The 17552-nt window shown below is 49.0% G+C and overlaps 1 protein-coding gene across 3 annotated transcripts in view; it reads left to right on the forward strand.

The window, feature by feature from the left end:
- Positions 1 to 17552, forward strand: part of LOC144149905 (N-acetylated-alpha-linked acidic dipeptidase 2-like) — a 114781-nt gene that overhangs the window by 20177 nt on the left and 77052 nt on the right. For all 3 annotated transcript variants that reach the window (XM_077681631.1, XM_077681630.1, XM_077681629.1), the window contains 4 exons: positions 60 to 219; positions 4089 to 4217; positions 14491 to 14613; positions 15941 to 16112. In XM_077681631.1, the coding sequence (XP_077537757.1) occupies positions 60 to 219; positions 4089 to 4217; positions 14491 to 14613; positions 15941 to 16112 (584 nt within the window). The remainder of the gene's footprint in view (positions 1 to 59; positions 220 to 4088; positions 4218 to 14490; positions 14614 to 15940; positions 16113 to 17552) is intronic.

Here is a 17552-nt window from a genome sequence, read left to right on the forward strand (position 1 = left end):
GGAGGGAGGGTGCGAGCAGTGCTTGTCCGGAAGGGGCATCGTCCCGCGCTGTGGTGCAGGTTCTTGGCGAAGGAACCGCACCTGTCGGGCACGGATCGCAGCGAGAAGCAGGTGGTCGACTTCATCGCCAGCGAGTTCAAGAAGCACGGCCTGGACATGGTGGAGAAGGTGCCATACCGCATTCTGCACCAGTACCCCGACAAGGACAACCCCAACAAGGTGCTGTAACAGGGCAGTTGCGAGCTGGCTGGGGCCTCTCGGGTTTAGCCACATCAAGGTGGACCGTGCAACCATTCGGTGGTGAAATACGTAGCTTTGTACCCTGGCTGTGCAAGTTTTACTAGAGCAATTAAACTAAGAAGTCAGATTCAGTGAAGCCTTGTTCAAGGGGTCATGAAAACAAAATACAGTGGAACCCCGATGATGCGTCCCCCTGTCTTACGACGACCTGCTTCTTATGACAGATCACCGCAGTCTCAGCAAACTCCCCATGGAAACAATGCACTAAATGCCCCGATTATACAATGCTCGGGTACATGCAGTCTGATTCATACGACAACCCTTGGCGTGAATTTTCCAACCTTTTACACCGCTCCACTACCTCTTCCAAACCCCCTTCGACGCTGCTTGATGTGCAAAGGTCCGCAGGTTGGTCAGACCACTTGCTGAAAAGACGCAAGCAAGCAGGCGTACTCGCGAGCGGGAGTTAACCTTCAGCGGCCCCACGCAGCAGCAGAACGCCAACGCGCCAACCGCGAGAAATCAAAGTCCAGGTGGCTGGCGGACCGTGAATCTGAAGCTCCCATCGAGCCCACGAACGCGGAAGCACATACCACGCAACCCCACGGCGATGACCGAACCCCCGCTTTCCTCACCCGCTCGACCTTAGTTTCTTCCTTTCACGACGCTCTCTGCTTCTCAGCGTCTTTCAAAGCCGCGTTGTCGCTCCGCTCCTTTTTTTGCCGCTTTTAGATGCGACGCATCTCATTCACTCGCCTTGTCCCTGCATCCATCCGGCGTTGTCGGCGTTGTCGGCGTCCACCCCTCCCCCATTCTCCTCGCCGCGCCAGCTGCGCTCTCCGCCGCTCACCCCCTCTCCTTTCCGATTGCGAACACTCTCTCGCGAGGGGCATTGGATTGGATTCGACTGGCTTGGCTTGGCTTGGCTTGGATTGAATTGGATTGGATTGGCTTTGATCGGAATGGATTGGATTGGAACTTGCGATGCTTCGCATCACCTCAGGGTTCGCCTCGGGAAGATGGTGTAATTTTTTACAGGGCACAAAATAGGTATTTTTGTAGAAACTTCAAATTTGTGCGGGAGGTTCGCAAATTACGCGAGAACACACTAAATGTAGCAGTCTAAATATAATGTTCTTAGCCCACCTGTCGCGTGAGACGATCTGCTAGGCCGGCATTTACCCGTACCGCGATCGTACGACACCCCGGTCATACAACGCTGTCACGCGGTCACTTTCAAGTCGTGTTATCGGGAGTCCACTGTACAAGTCTGGTCCATTAGAAAGGCTACTTTGTCACAATAACAATGAAACCAATTTTATTGCGAAATTCGGACGAATAATGGAGATACTATTAACGAAAACATGTGAAGCAGTGGCGCAACTCCCCAGCCACTTTGCAGCAACTTTTCTGTGATATCAGAGAATTTTTTGTGTGTGGTTGGCTCCTGCTGACTAAAGAAAAGCCCCTGCCAGGGCACATGACGGGCCGATCGTAGCGGGGCCTCAAGTTCCGTTTGATCGCATCACTTTGGGGCTGATGTGCAGTTAATGCACTGATAACTCAACATTGTTTTTTTGTTCTGGCCCGCATTATGTCACTCTTGCCCATATCACATCACTGTAGCAAAAAAACTGCAAGTCTATAAATACTTCTTATTTTATCAATACTTAACCAAAAAAATGGTTAAGGAGGCATGTATATCTTAGAGCAAAAGTTTCTATTTTTTGAGTTATTGGCGCGACAATTTGTAGGTGTATGTACCTTACAACAATGATTGAAAATCTGGCATCAGTTCTTGCACGAAATACAATGTTTTAATTTTAGGCAACGTTTATTGTTCATAGCTTTTGTCAGGTTTTCAGAAAAAAGGTTTTACGAGTGGCTATAAATATAATTCTGGTGTACGAGAAAACTGGTGAGTGCAATTAAAGCAGCCTCATGTTCCTATCTCTGCTAGTTCAAAAGTTATGAATGTGGAAAGTTTGAGTTTAAAGACGACCATTTTTTGGTCTAATTACTTTTGATAATAAAAGATTGTCAATGCATAGGGTATTACCTCATAGCCTAATTGCACCCATGAACTATTCACTTACTAAACAATACAAGAATGATCAAAATCAGATCACTATTAGCGGAGATATGACTGTCAAACGACTGCTCCAAGGTAAAAAAAGTTGAACTGATAAAATGGCAAAAAAGGAAATGCAACATTGTGAACATTTTATTTGCACACATGTAACTGCTTATAATGTATGCCGCAGGAACCGCAGAAATCCGCACTTTAACCGGTACTGCACTATAAACAAAACACGCGTGAATCCCACCACATCGCAACTTACCTTTCAATCATTGTTTGTTTATCACTCAAATGAACGCCACTTAAAAACAGGGGCTTGGTCTTTACTTCATCCTTTTTTTTCTTTTTCCATTTTAGACGCTGTTGTGCGGTCTTACAAGCCGCGAGCACGGCCTTAATTAACTTTGTGTTTGCGTTTAGATGGAGCACGTAAGCGTTTCTTAGCATACTGAGGAACAGAGGCTGCAGAGAAGGCAGAAGTGCGGCTCATTATGCCAGTGAGACAACATGATCAGAACTTAAGCTGAGTTTTTTCTTTTTCTTTTTCCTTACCTCACGTTGCGTTTGCCACGCCGAAGGCGGTTGCTTATGAGCACAACGCACAGGTGGTGGAACCTCTGCGTTGCGGCTCGCTACCTCCAGGTGTTTGAATAGGGAAAAGGCGGTTTGTTATTTCAATGAAGTTCTAATAGAAACAGCTTACCATGCGTTCAAGGGCTCACTCTCTTAACCTGCCCCACGTGTGCGACGGCCCGCTATCTTCAGGGGTGCACTGAGAGCAAGAGCAGTTGTGGTTATTATGCGAATGCAAACGAAACGCGCCTTTTCTGCATCTAAGTTTAAAGGAGAGCAGGCAGCGTGCGCCAAATCCGATGACTGATTTCATCTTTGTTCTTTTTTTCTGCGACCCTAAGACGATGCCCAGCTGCGTTGGTTGATCGATGGACCCGCCATAAAACCACACCATAAACGGTGTTGTGCTCAGGCAGCCACGTTTTAAGCAGTGCACTTATGCATCGAGTGCTATAGGAGGCAAACCGGGGGTCACGGAGACCCTCGTTACATCCGGTGCTACACGATAAGCAGTTATGTTATAAAGGTCTACACAGTACATCATGAAATGCAACCCAAAGCGCCAAAGTGCACCTGGCAAGTAGTGGCCATCAGGCTTTCCACGATGCCGCCGTCTTGCCGCAGAAAGAAGAGAGGCGAGGGCTGCCTGCTTCTGCTCAAAGTCGGCAGTTCACTGGGGGTCCTCCTCTGGAGCCCTATGGCTGTCCTGGCAGTTCGCACTCGTGAGGCAATCTCTCCTGAAGAATCTGCGACGCCGTCTCCTGTGTGCCCGCATTGAACCGCATGGCTGCTTCTGCGGCTGCGTGCTCGAGTGAGGCGCGCTTGAACTCGGGCATTGGAGGTCGAATTACCGAGTGCAGGGCCTCGTTTGCATTTTGGGTGTTGCCCCCGTGGCACCTGCTGGGGAGAGTTCTTTGTTAGCGGGGTGGTTGCACACAGGCAGCATTCCCTTGCTGGCTCGCTCCTTGCTGGAGTGTAGCTGCGTGAGGTGCCGAACCCGAGTTCTCTCAGATTAAACTAAGTTGTATCGTGGGCCCTGTAAGGGAAGTTCACGATGCGCCACTTGTCTGAAGCAGTCCTGCGAGAGAGATGTTCGCCTCGTGTGGTATCCAGATCTGTGGGAGCTGGGTCCTTTCGAGGGGCCACCCCGAGCGGACGGGTGCCTGGAGCAGGGCAGGGCGGCGCCTCTGCGCAGGTGCAACTGGTGGACGCCAGAGGGAAGGTGGTGGACGAGGCCAAGCTCATGGAGGACCCTGTGGCGGGCGACAACGCCGACAGCATGGTGCCCGGCTACCTCTCGTTTGCTCTACCAGGCACTGTCGAGGTGGGTGCTCTTCTTCAGAGCACCTCTGTGCCCTGTGACTCCCCCCCGCCACACGCCATGTGCATGAGGCGTGCGTGCTGTCCTCGCCAGGCAAGCTGAAACTCACAAACTTCTCCTGTAGGACTGCCGGTATCCAAGGATCTTCTCGGGCCCACTAAACTGGTGCTGGGTCGCTATGGCACTTATTGCGCAAACTCTTATCCCCTTTGTCTTGAAGGCGACCGTGAACTGCCGCCGAGTTCCAGTAGTTATCTCGGAGTGTTGACACACAAGTATGCAGCAAGAATAATGAAGAGAGAGAGAGAGAGAGAGATGAAACGTTCATTTCAAATAAAAGGTCTTGATTGAACTAGGGTAGGTTCCCTCCTTCCAGGACCCCTGTTTCCTCTGCCCCAGTCTTGGCCCTAAAGATCAGATACTTCTGAACCCCAGGGTCAGATCTGGCCGGAGCTTTCTGCCATACTCATATAGCTCGGTGTTGGTGTTTACTGAGGGCTATATAATACGACAACCCCAGGATGCATATAATAGGGTGGATATTTCACCGCACTTATTACATGCCTTTGAGAATTTCTCGGGGAACATCTTTGATAGTCTGAGGATGTTGGGATAGGTGTTCGTCTGTATTTGTCTGAGAGATTCATGCTCTGCAGCTGTTAAGCATTTATCTGGTGGAGGAAAGAGAGCTCTGGCTTTTCTTTGAATGTTGAGTCGCTCACTGAAGGTATTGGGGAGAGGGGTGAGTAAGCTAGGACTACTGGTTGAGCGGTTAGTAAGTTCTCGCGCAGCTTGGTCTGCTCTCCCATTACCCTCAAGCTCCTCATGTCCCGATGTGAAAATGATGTTTTGGAACTTAGTGATATTTAGAGGTAAAATGTTTGTGAGCCTTTTTTGGATTCGGCCATTTATAATGTTTTGTACGGCTTTCTTAGAGTCCGTAAATACTTCGAGGCTTTTTCCTTGGAATTCTCCATACCTTGCGGCCAAAAGAAGGGCGCCAGTTTCGGCCTCCTCTGTGCTGGTGTTCGTTAATGTGAGGCAGTCCCTGATTACTCCTTCTTGGTCGACAATGACTAGGGATGCATTGGTCTTGTCGTAAAAGGCAGCGTCTGTATTTACAACGTTCGGGTTTTTTTTTCAACTTTCTGCGTAGGAAATTGACCCTGGCTTTCCTTCTGTCTTCATGCAAGTGGGGGTCCATGTTTCTTGGAATGGGGAGCGCTTTCAATTTCTCTCTGGCGTTGTTGGTGAGGTCTTCTTTGTCGACAATTGAATGTATATCTAACCTGGAGCCTACTATTTGCAGAATGGCCCTGCCAGTTCTCGTCTTTTGCAGCCTTTCCTTTTGTGAAACAAGGGTAGCTTCACAAAGTTCTTCAAAGGTGTTAGACACGCCGAGGTTCATGAGTTTTTTATTTGCTGTGTGGTTGGGAAGACCGAGAGCCGCTTTGTATGCAGTGCGCAATATAATGTTGGCCTGTTCCTTTTCCTGCCTGTTTAGAGAGTGAAAAGGCAGACTGTAAGCAACTCTGCTTACTTCTAATGCCTGCATGATACGCAAGGTTTCTTCTTCCTTCAGCCCTGCTCTCTTTTTGGTTATCCTCCTAACTATCTTTGCAATTTGCAGCGTTGATTTTTAAAATTTTTGCAATTGTAAAGCTGGCTCTGCCTTTACTTTGAACAATCACCCCAAGGATTCTTAATTCATCTGTCTCTGCTACTTCGTGGTCCCCAAGCTTGGTTTTTTTATCTCCCCTGGGCTTCTACATCTGGCGTCGTGGACTCTGATAACTTCAGATTTTTCTGGTACGCACTCTAGGCCGTTACCCTTGCCAGATTTTCCGCCCAGTTCATGGCTTCTTGGAGTGCCTGTTCCTTTTGAGCCAGGGAGCCTTTAGTGGCCCAGATGGTTATGTCGTCGTCTGGGATGTCTTGGAGTTTCTTTGCTATGTTAATCATTGTAATAAGAGAGCCCAGGCCAAAGACAGGTCTGTGAGCGTCGGCGACGACAATAGTAATGGGATCTCTATTGTGGAGCAACCAAAGTGGGACAATAGTGTGCTCTCATGGTTGTCAGGCTGAAATTTACTTCGTGCCAATGGCTGCCATATGAGACGAGGAACGGTTATTGTGCGGATTTTTCAGGGAAAAGATATGCTTATGTTCTAGTTTATGCCATATGAAAATCAGCGTTAAAGTTCATAGATATGCTACCACCAATTGTGCACTAGATGCCGCACTTGCAGGTACCGTCTTAGACCGGGAGTCTTGTGATGCTGATGAGATGCACAGGGTCAAAGCTGGCACTTGGCGATTCTGGCTACATTGTGCAGGCAGGAGCAGGTTAGTATGCTTATGAGGAAGCTACCAACAGCCGCTAGTACTGCACTTCCTTTGGCCTGTTTACCATTCCTGTAGGTTGCTCCACAATATAGATCCCACTATTGTCGTCGCCAACGCTCACAGACCTGTCTTTGTCCCTACACTTCCGGAAGTCATTCGAAACTGGACAAGATTAAACGGCTTGCGGCAAGGTTTATTTTTAACAAATGTCGCTGCCACTCCCCCACCCAGTTATGTGAACTTGCTGAACTTCCTTCTTTAGAATTGAGAACTGTATGTGACTGATTGAAGTTTCTTTTTTCTTATTATTCGTGGCAATGTTAAAATTGACAAAAAGACTACTTTTGCATATCTCCCGAATAATATTTTCGCAATCGTCACAACATGTATATCCCGCCTCCGACTGTTCGTAATGAGTGTTTTAAATAGTTTCTTTCCTAGAGAAATAAAGCAATGGAATATGTTAACAGACGCCGCACTAAGGACGTCATCTATAACCTCGGTCCCGGGGTACCTAAATGGGTACCACAACCATAAAGGTAATAGCTTTCACCCCTTCGAAATTAGCGCGTCAAAAGTGGTCTCCTCGCAAAAAGCAGGCCTTACTTACACTAAGCCCCTCTAGGTGGCCCGATGTGTCCAGGCATCTCTGAAGAGCGAGGCGGCAAAAATGGCTTTCACCGGCGCGAGCGCTCGAATGCGTCCACAGAGTAAGAAGACCCGTAGCACCCAAATGGGTACCATCAAAATTCATAACTTTCGTTTGCTTTTTTTGCTATTGTATTTTTAGCACCTATTTTTATAGATAATTTTATAGATAATTTATAGATAAGAGGATAGAATTTTGAAAATATTGGTCCTTGCATTCCACACGCTCTGAAACCCAGAGTGCCCAAATGGGTACCATCAAATTCTATTACTTTCGTTTGGTTTTTGATATTGTAATTTTTGGCGTTTATTTCTATGGATAATGAAGCGAATAAATGTGTGTTGCAAAAGATTTTTGTATTTGCGCATTCTTGGGACTGACGAGGTTTATAAATAAATTTCTCGAAATTGTGAAAGGCACACACGTTCGCGCTAAATGACCTGGCCAAAAGTGAACCATGTCATCACCTGTGTTTGTAGAGCATGGTATTGTTGCCTCCATGTTGCATTTCCCAAGAGTATTTTGTGTTTGCATTTCCGGAGATGTACTTTTTTTTTCTTCCTGCAACCAAAGTGTATTGTACCCTTCCAGTCCTGTAATAGCCGAACAATAGGATGACAGTATCGATATATAAAATAAACTAAACAGCTCAGCATAGTCAGGATCAATAGATTGTAATATGCATCCAGCACTAAATTGGCCAAATTCATTTCCTTCTCCCTTAAAAAACAACCTTTTGCGCTAACTGCACTTTCATGTAACCGAAAAATTTGACTAAACTGGTTAGTTTTCAAGTTAATTATTGCTATCCTGGCTAATTCAGTAACCAATGGATGTCAAAGTAATGCAGCTTGATGGCACCCCAGCTGTACGCGATAATTTGCTTTGTTTCTGGAAAGCTGAGTTTTACAATTCCAACCTTTGGTTTTTGTCACACGAAGCTGCAGAACATGTTCTCTGCTCCGAGTGACGCTTACTGACTGGAGGTTCCCGTTTGAACCCATTCCCATTTCATTCTTCCCGCTTGTTCCCTCCCGTTTCAACCCGGCGCAAAACGACCTTCCCCTTTCGCCCTTTCCCATTTCGCCTGTTCCCATTTGAACCCGTTACCAATTGAACCTTCTCGTTTGTTCCGTGCCACTTTAACCCGGTACAAAACGCCCTTCCTGTTTCGTATTTTCCCATTTAGCCCCTTCCCGGAATAACGGACCCAGTTTCCGACTAGGGTGACTCGGACCGAGGCGTGCGATTTTCGAAATTATACTTCCGCCCGACTGTATTTTAAAGGAGTACTGACACCAAATTTGGACGCCTACAAATGATATAATTGGCTTCATTAGTTTGTACAAATGCCTCACAGAAATTTTTGCAGCGATCCGAGGCCGGAATCACATCTAAAATCGATTTTGATTGTCCCGGCCGCGAGCTTCCACAAATCGGCAGCACTAGCGAAATCGCTTTCGGCGGGACGAAACATCGGCCGGCGTGTCTGGCCGGTTCAGGGTGACGTCATATAGTCGTTTTCGGGACCGGAAACGATATCCTGCGCTGCTGTTGTCAATGCTATTCGTTTGGGCAGGAAACTTACGGGTGTAGCTGTGTGAGCAATGCTTGTGAACTTTGCGCACTTTGCGTGTTCGACGTCTTTGCTCTTCAGTTCGTGGCCGGCGCATGGTGTTCCCTTGCACTGGTACCGAAAACTGCGCGGTGCCGGCACCGCGCGGTGCGCGATGTCGACGCGCACCACGGCGACGCGGTGGTGCGCGTCGCCGAGCTCGCCCAAGTTGTGCTATGGCAAGCTCGCGGAATGCGAAGAACTGCTCGTGGAAGCCTGTCCGAGCAATCGACGACAACGCCAAGATGCATTATTTTCCACGCCACGACATGCAGCGCTAAAACGTGGACTGAGTTCGTGCGCGGCGGCGGCCGCAAGAACTGTCGTCCAAGCCAGCGGGCTCGGCGTTGCTCCGGTCAGCTTGGTTGTTGGGAACTTCAGGCTTAATATCGTGGCGAATATTTGATCGCCGGTATCTGTACAACTGCGAATGACCATCCCTTACACAACTTTTCACCACACTATCATCCCCTTTTTCGCATAGTGAGCTTTATTTTGGCGATAATTGCCGTTTCAGTGATCGGTGACCAAGATTTCTGCCGTGGCCTGTTTTGATTCTAGCGTGCAGGTGGCGTCATCTTTCTGCCGCTCGCCGCACCGCAGTGCCGACAGAGCTGGGTCGGAACGGCGAACCTCCGCTTCCGGTCAGCGTAGGCTTACCATCGCGGCAAATATCTGAACGCCGCTTTTAAATTCAGCGCTGATAACAACCCCTAGCACAATTTTTCACCACACTAACATCTACTTTCTCGCATGTGGAACTTCTTTTTCGCGATCAGATTGATTAGAAGAGTGGCGACAGCCTGTTGCTATCACGGTCTGCGCCGGTTCGAGCCGCAGTGATATTAAAAACGGACGACGACGAAGACATCGCCGGCCTAATCGCCTGGCCAAGTAAAGTTGCTCCGTCTGAATTTGGATTTAATAGTCAGATTGAGGCAACAAACAAAAGATATGAAGGTCCGGCGAACGAGACTCTAGATCGCCCCATTACTAAAGAAGAAGTCTTCGCAGCCATAATGGGAACAAAAAGAAAAGGAGCAGCAAGCAGAGACGGAATAATCAACTCCATAATAAGAAGCTTAGGTGACCGACAAATAGAACAGCTCACCAAATACTTCAATGAAAAAAATCTGGATACCCAGTACAATACCACCATCCTGGAAACACTCCGAAATAATAACCATACCGAAGCCAGGCAAACTCCCTGACATTAGCAACTTGAGGCCAATCTCACTAACCTCATGTTTGGGAAAACTCTTGGAAAAAATCGTAACCAACAGGCTTTCCAAACATCTCGAAACGAAAAACTCATTCCCCCACTGCATGATAAGCTTCCGGAAAGGCCTAGCTACACCGGACGCTTTTATCCAACTCCAGCACGATATCTTCAAAAATAAGGAAGAAGGGGATCAATTTATCCTGGCACTAGACCTCAAGGAGCTTTCGATAACGTAACACACGACGCCATATTGACAGCTCTAGAGAGACTAGAATGCGGGGATAGAACATTCCGCTGCGTGAAAGCATTCCTGTCCGACAGAACGGCTACCATTTGCATTGGAGACACGAAGTCAGATCTCTTTGACATGCCCAAAAAAGGCACACCACAGGGATCTATCATCTCACCGCTTCTCTTTAACACCACTATGATAGATATAGCAAAAAGAATCACAGAATACGACCAACTCGGGGCTGCAATTTACGCGGGCGATATCACCCTATGGACAAAAAAAGGCAACAGAAATAAAAAAATCCAAACGCTGCAAAACGCAATCAATGAAATCACAGAACTTGCGGCCAACAACGGGTTGCAATGCGCCCCTGAAAAATCAGAGGTAGTCAGAGTATTCCCCTTAGGCAATGAAAAGCATACGTTACTCTACATGGACTCGAAACCAATCCCTGAGAGAAGCCAAATAAGAATCTTTGACATGGTAATCCAAAGCAACAGCGGAGCCAACGAAACTCTAAAAAGAGTCGCCAAAACCACCCAACAATTAGCCAAGATTATAAGAAGAGTCACCAGAACCCGAAACGGAATGAGAAGAGGACGCGCTGAGGTTTACCCAAGCCCTAATAATTAGCAGAGTAGCTTACAGCCTACCCTTCCACATTCTAAAGGGTAATCACCTCAATAAGATCAATGCGACAATTAGAACAGCCTATAAAACAGCACTCGGCCTCCCCATCTACACAGCTAATCAAAAGCTGTACGATCTCGGAGTGTGCAACACATTCGAAGAAATAAGGGATGCAGTGCTCGCTAACCAAAAAGAACGACTACTCAAAACTCGCACAGGCCGAGCAATCCTACCCAACATTGGCTCTCCGGCAGAAAAAGAATTCTTGAATAGAACGATAGAACTATCACCAGACCAAAGGAAGGGAATAAAAACCCTACCTATACCCAAACACATGGACAAAACCTTCAACAAGGAAAGGAGAATAGCAAGGACTAATTTTCTAAGAAGAAAGTTCGGAAATCATGTAAACACTGTCTACACTGACGCAAGTAAGGGACCACACGACCACACGGCTCTTCCATTGCAGCAGTTGTCGACTTCAAAGGCTCCCCCATAGACTACGCCGCCCTTAGAAAACAGGACACTGATGAAGCCGAAACCAGTGCTGTTCTGATGGCTGTCAGATGGGGAGAAGCAAATGGCAGGAGCTTAAAGATCATCACGGACTCGACAAGAGCCATCAAAAACATCACTGCCGGAGTAATACCCATTGGCTCTAAACATATCATCCCAAGGGAGCTGAACCGTGTACACAACATTACATGGTGCCCTGCGCACGAACGCTTGGAAGGAAACGAGAGCGCTGACTCGCTTGCGAGAAGTCTTACGAACCGCAGCGACGAGGACCACTCCTACGCCCTTCCACCATACGAATCCTACGGAGAACGTCTTAAAAGAAAAAGACGTGAAAGGAGAACGCTACCCGCTCCTCACATGGCCCTAAACGCCCACGATTCACAAACACTGAGAAGAATACAAACCAACACATTCCCACACAAATCAAGGCTGGCGCTTAATGTTCCCAGACAGATTTTGTGAGGACTGTTATCATTGCAATGAAAAAGCCACGCTTTTCCACCCCATATGGAATTGTCCAGTTATATGGAAAACACCTCATTCACTAGAAACGTTGGAGGCGACTCTGGCCAGCGAGGCCTTGGAAGACCAGCGCCAGCTGATGGACAGGGCCTGGGCCGGAGCACAAGCTTCTGGGGCCCTGGAAAGAGGACTCCACCCAAGTTTCTCCCTTTAATCCCTTCCCCTACCTCAATAAAGTTTTACTGAACTGAACTGTCGGGTGGCAGCGACTCAGCCGAGTCTGACGATTCAGACGACATGTCGACTACTCGGGCGAGTGCGGACCATGTGCAATCGAGTCCCTGACGGCGAACGTCACGCGTGAGACCGTGGCGTCAGACTGGCCCGCTTGCAGGCTGGCCTTCGAACGGCCATTTTCCCGCGCGGTGACCGAATTTGAAACTGGTTGCAATAAACGTGCTACAATTAATTCTGTGTTGGCGGCTTACGGCTTTCGGTTCGATTTTCGTTATTACTGGGCCAATAGGTATTCTTTACAGCACAAAAACTGAAAGCGAGAAATTTAGTGTCAGTACTCCTTTAACCTCATGTTACCGCTGGCGGAGCCAAAGTCTGCAGACACTGTATTAACCTGCAACCTTTTCGCAATGGTCCGTTTTACGATACACGGCGCCAGTTAAAAAACAACACGTAGGTTGCTGCGTTACGTACGACCCCGTACAGCGTTGGTGAATTACGTAAAGCTGAAACCACCCCCTTCCGTCTGCTTCTGCGTTGGTCGAGCGGTCTGGAACAGGTTGGTCGCATGCGTACTCGCAGCGGTGATGGTTCCAGCCCCTACGGTTGCATATACGAATGCACATGCACTTATATGCAACACATACAAAAAAAGAAAGGACGAGAATTAACAAAATAGAACCTTTCCGCGGTCGCAGTGCCAGTTAGTAGCGTCCGGACCTCTTGCCGAACATGAAGCTGGGTGTTTTAACAAATGCAACTATTAATTTATTAGGGGTAGCACAGGGCTACTGTTTTATTTCAACGCAGGAAAAAGATCTCGCGAAACATAATTACCTAATCTAGCAAACTACAGGAAAAAACGTATTTTATGAACGCGGTAACTATAATGGACCAAGCCAGTGGTACGGTCAATTTTAATCTGTGGCCAAGGGTCACTTTATAAGCACATATCTGTAAAAGAATGGCCATTGAAGTCTAAAGCTGAAATTTTCGCTTGGAGGAAATGGTTCGCACAAATTTTTCATCCAGGCGTTAAGAACACCCCAAGCTTTGTTCTCTTGTGTGTACCTTTTACTGATAATGCATAGGCGGACACGCAGTACATGGAAAAGCAAAAGCAAACATTTAGGTAGTTGTCCGTCCATAATACAGAGTTTTAGCATATCGTTGCCGTGTTTGCGTCACCATTTACCGTGTTACCAGTTCGAACACCGTTTGCGGTTTGCGTATTCCGGCCGCCGCGGTGCAAGTAGTGGCATCTGATGAATTAGTTTCACGGCAAATAAAGCATAATTTTGTTGCTATAATTCACAATAACTGTAGTTGTTTTGAGAATACTGTAGCCATCGCATGTAGACCTATAAAAAGAAACCGTGTCGGTGGCGCCATCTACCGAGTAGAGTTAGAGTCAAGGTGAAATAGAATATACCCCGCGCTGAACAATTAGGCGAGAAATGAGTAAAATATGTTGTAGAACTTACTCAATAACCTACACTACCTTGCCCAGCGCAATTTTGGAGGCCAAAAGCGCACTGCGAGCTCAGAAAGTTATCTGAACTATTTGAGGCGGGTGTTTTGGGAGCAGGTTGAAACGGGGAGGGTGTTTTGGGAACGTGTTGAAATAGAAAGTGGTCAAACGGGAAGGACGTTTCGGGAATGGGTTCAAGCGGGACGGGTTCAAACGGGAATGGGTTGTTTCGGGCTACACCCTTACTGACTGCTCCATCACACAGCCAGTGTAGAAGTGTTCGACCATCAATTGGCATTTTATAACTCCGACACTGTGCTTATTATAACCATCTAGGCAATTTGGCATCTGCGCCTCAAAGCTCATCTCGTGTTAACTTTTTAGCGTGGTTGTTACGCGATATTCTGTTCCAGGACAGGTGCAAGCCTGGTACTTCCGGTGTGATGCAAAACGTTAAAGGCAATCATGCACCGCACCCCTCCTCTGAACTGAGCTAAAAGATATCAAACCACATATATTTACAAAAATAATGCGCAGACTTGAGCTAAGAGAACATCTTAGAATAAAAAAAATCATGGGTTCTGGAAAAAAATGTTGGCATTGCTGGGGCTTGAATGCGGGCCGTTTTTTTTTTTTTTTTAAACCCACGACTCTACCTCCTGGATTACTAATGCAGGGCAGCGGAGCGCCTTCAGCAGCTGTATAAAAGAACAGAAGTAGGGTTCCAAGGAAAGCAGGAAACGCCTGGCTTGTACACACAGGGGAATATGAATCTGCCGGTTGTGACAGGTTACGACGACATGGCCAGCTTGGCAGTGCGACGTTCTTGTGAGTGGGTTTCAGCCACGTGAGGGTCGTGACCGTGACTGGCTGTGACCCCGTGGCCTGTGCAGGCGGACGTGGTGCACGTGGGCGCGGGCACATACGATGACGTGGATGAGCTGGAGGCCCGGAACGTGTCCCTCAAGGGCCGCATCTGCCTGGCCCGCTACAGCGGGGGACATCGTGGAGGCAAGGTGACGTGCCTGCGGGGTACACTGCTCACGTGGGGGGGGAGGCATTTCAAGTGGAAAATGTCAAAACGAAATGTTGCACTGCTGTGGCGCCGTGGGCGTCAGCAGCAGTGATCGAGGCATCGGCAAGACGGCATAGGCTGGGTTGTGCACCGCCGAAGGCGCCTGCTGCTTCCGCAGTTGGGTTCCACAATGATTGCACTACAGGTTGCCGGGAGCTAAAACGTACGCAGTAGTAGTTGCAGCAAATGTTTTACCGAAAGGAGCTATTGGCAAGCGCCTCGTCATTCTGCAAAACTTTCATTGGCTGGCGACATCATGTGATCTGTCCACGCGACCTCCACGGGTGTTTTAGGGGGATTAAGGCAGCGTGGGGCGCCTTAATCCCCCTAAAACACCCGTGGAGGTCCCCCGACTCCAGAAAGCCCTGGGGGAAGGTGCTGTGCTGCGCCCAGTGTTCACCACCCGCCCGTAAATTGCTTACTGCAAACAAAGTTTACTCCTCCTTCTCCTTGTGCGATCTGGGCTTGCCAGTGTTGCGACCGCCCCACTCTGTCTTGAGAAGACAGCTAATGCGTCGACACGTGCTCCTGAGAGTGTTTGCAACATCAAGTGAGCAATGCTAGCAAGGCGCGATGCCTACATGTTTTGCCTACGCGTCTCCGTCGCTGACGCCAGTGGCGCCTCCTTTATTTACAACTGCGACGTTCCCACTTATCGCGTGTTTTACCGCCTGTGGTCGCTCACTGGGTGGGGCGTTGGGCTGCTGAGCACGGTGGCAGGGTGTTGGTACCTGCCTGCAGCTACTGTTTTTCCGATAATGCTCCACCTGCCCCGCCATCACTTGTCTGAACGAGTCGTGATGCAAATTTTCCCAATTGACACGTATTGGACTACGTCTGTCTCTAGATGGGTAACCTTACCAAGTTTAATTACTGCGGGAAAATCGGCTGCTCTTCCACACATTTGGTCACCATTTGTACCGTGACGCCGACCCCACTGTCCCAGCGTCCGTGTTTCGAAGCACGTTGGGGATAGACGTTTCAGTTTTGACTCCACTGTCTTGCGTTGTTGCTTCAATCATTCCGCCGATTGTTGGAGCACACTTGCGCTTTCGGCAGTCACTGCACAACTGCCTTCCGGGAAAGGACCGTGTAGGCCGGGCAGCCACAAATAAGAAGCTCAGCGAGCAGAACAAACCCGGTCGATTGCTTCGCTTGTGCCCTTTGGCAGAGCGGAAAGGGGCCGGTCCCCTCGGGAGCCCGGTCGGCGCTGGTGGGCGGCGTCCCCCTGCCGGTGTGAGCCAGGGGTGCGCGGCTGGCCTCCGCAGGTGACCGTGTGCCAGGAGCGCGGCGGGGTGGGCGCTGTCCTGTACCTGGACCTACCAAAGAAACCGGACAAGGGCTACTACCCCAACTCGGACATCGTGGACGGTTCCGCCCTGCAGAGGGGCTCCCTGTTCATCCCTGCCGATCCCGAGACCCCGGGCTACCCGTCGGTCGGTGAGTTGGCTGCACAAGAAGGCCGCCTTCTCGTTTGGGCAGTGCACTTTGCCAGATTGGTTTCGTTGTGCCGCGTGTTGACTCTGCCAGGCAGCTTACTTGGGTGCGCAAACGCACTTCATCTGAGCGGTGGCTGAGTGGCTGTGGTGTTATGCTGCTAAGCCCTGGGACATGGGTTTGATCCCGACCGCGGTGGCTGCTTTTTGGATGGCGGCGAAAAGCAAAATTGTGGAGACACTGGTCGATCTTGATCCGCAGCCCTTCACCGCGGCTCGCCTCATAGCCCGGCTGTGGCTGCAACCCTGCCATAGCGTCCCCTTCTATCTTCCAACACAACTTTAGAGGTTCCAAAGGTTCCGATTTTCCCACAAGGAATGTCTTGTGGGAAAAAAAACGTTTGAACAGGTTACATATTCACCGAGTTAGCGTTCATTGAAAAGGGCCAGCAATAAGGCCTGGAGCTTTCGGCTTCTCCTCATGCCTTCAAAGCACTGTGGAAACTATGGCGTCACCGACCTGGCGCAAGACCACCTGGAGAAACAGGACAAGGCCCATGAGGCTTTAGGATGCGCAGCCATTGGCTCTCGGCGGTACATCATCCTTTTTCTAGCAGGCGCCTACTGCTGTCAAGCGGCGCCAGTTGGTGGTCGGCCCCCTCGCACTGCCAGGCGGCCAGGCTTCTCACGCCGAGCATGCTTGCGTTGGCACGTCAGATTTAGAATAGGAGAAACGAGCGTTTGAAGGCCAGAGGGGAGAGGGGGGGGTGAGCACAACACGCTCGCTCACAACAGTAATTGAAGATTTCCAGTGACGACTGGCGGCCCACTATAGGGTTTCCCTTGCGGAACTGTCACTGCGAAAAGGTCCCTCCGAAGCTGGGTCGCACAGTAAAGGCTTAGCATCGCCGCAGTTATTTGGCCATCACTTCACAAAGCTGCACTGACGACGATCCCCAGTGCAATCTTTTACTGCACTATAAACTGGTTTATAAACTATAAACTGACTATAAACCGATATAAACTGATCACGAATTTGTCAACTGATTTTCAGCAATGGTCCTGGTCTGACGGGCTGTGAAAAGCTTTAGCTGCTGCGGTATACTGTATTTACTTTTATCAAGGCCGATACTTTTTTTTAAAAAAAGTCGTTTACAAAAGTCGGGGGCACGGAGCATTTTGCTCCGTGATCGGAGGTCACCTTAAATCAGAGGATGCAGCTTCCTGCCACCGCTAGACACTCAACGCCATCTCGCGGCCACAGGCTTGCAGTCGACAGGTTTTCAATGGGTTTTCAGAACTCTGTGGTTTTCAGGCTCCATTTTGCCTGTTTAAATGTTGTGAACCCAGCTCACAGCGTTCCGTGCTTGCTTGTGTACGCAATTGCCGCGTGACCTCGGAAAGCGCAGGTCTTCGGGGCACAATGGGGCCCACCAAGCGGTGC

The sequence above is a fragment of the Haemaphysalis longicornis genome, unplaced genomic scaffold (genome assembly GCF_048455015.1).
Source record: "Haemaphysalis longicornis isolate Haplotype H1 unplaced genomic scaffold, Haemaphysalis longicornis Haplotype H1 scaffold_8, whole genome shotgun sequence".
Taxonomy (NCBI): Eukaryota; Metazoa; Arthropoda; class Arachnida; order Ixodida; family Ixodidae; genus Haemaphysalis; species Haemaphysalis longicornis.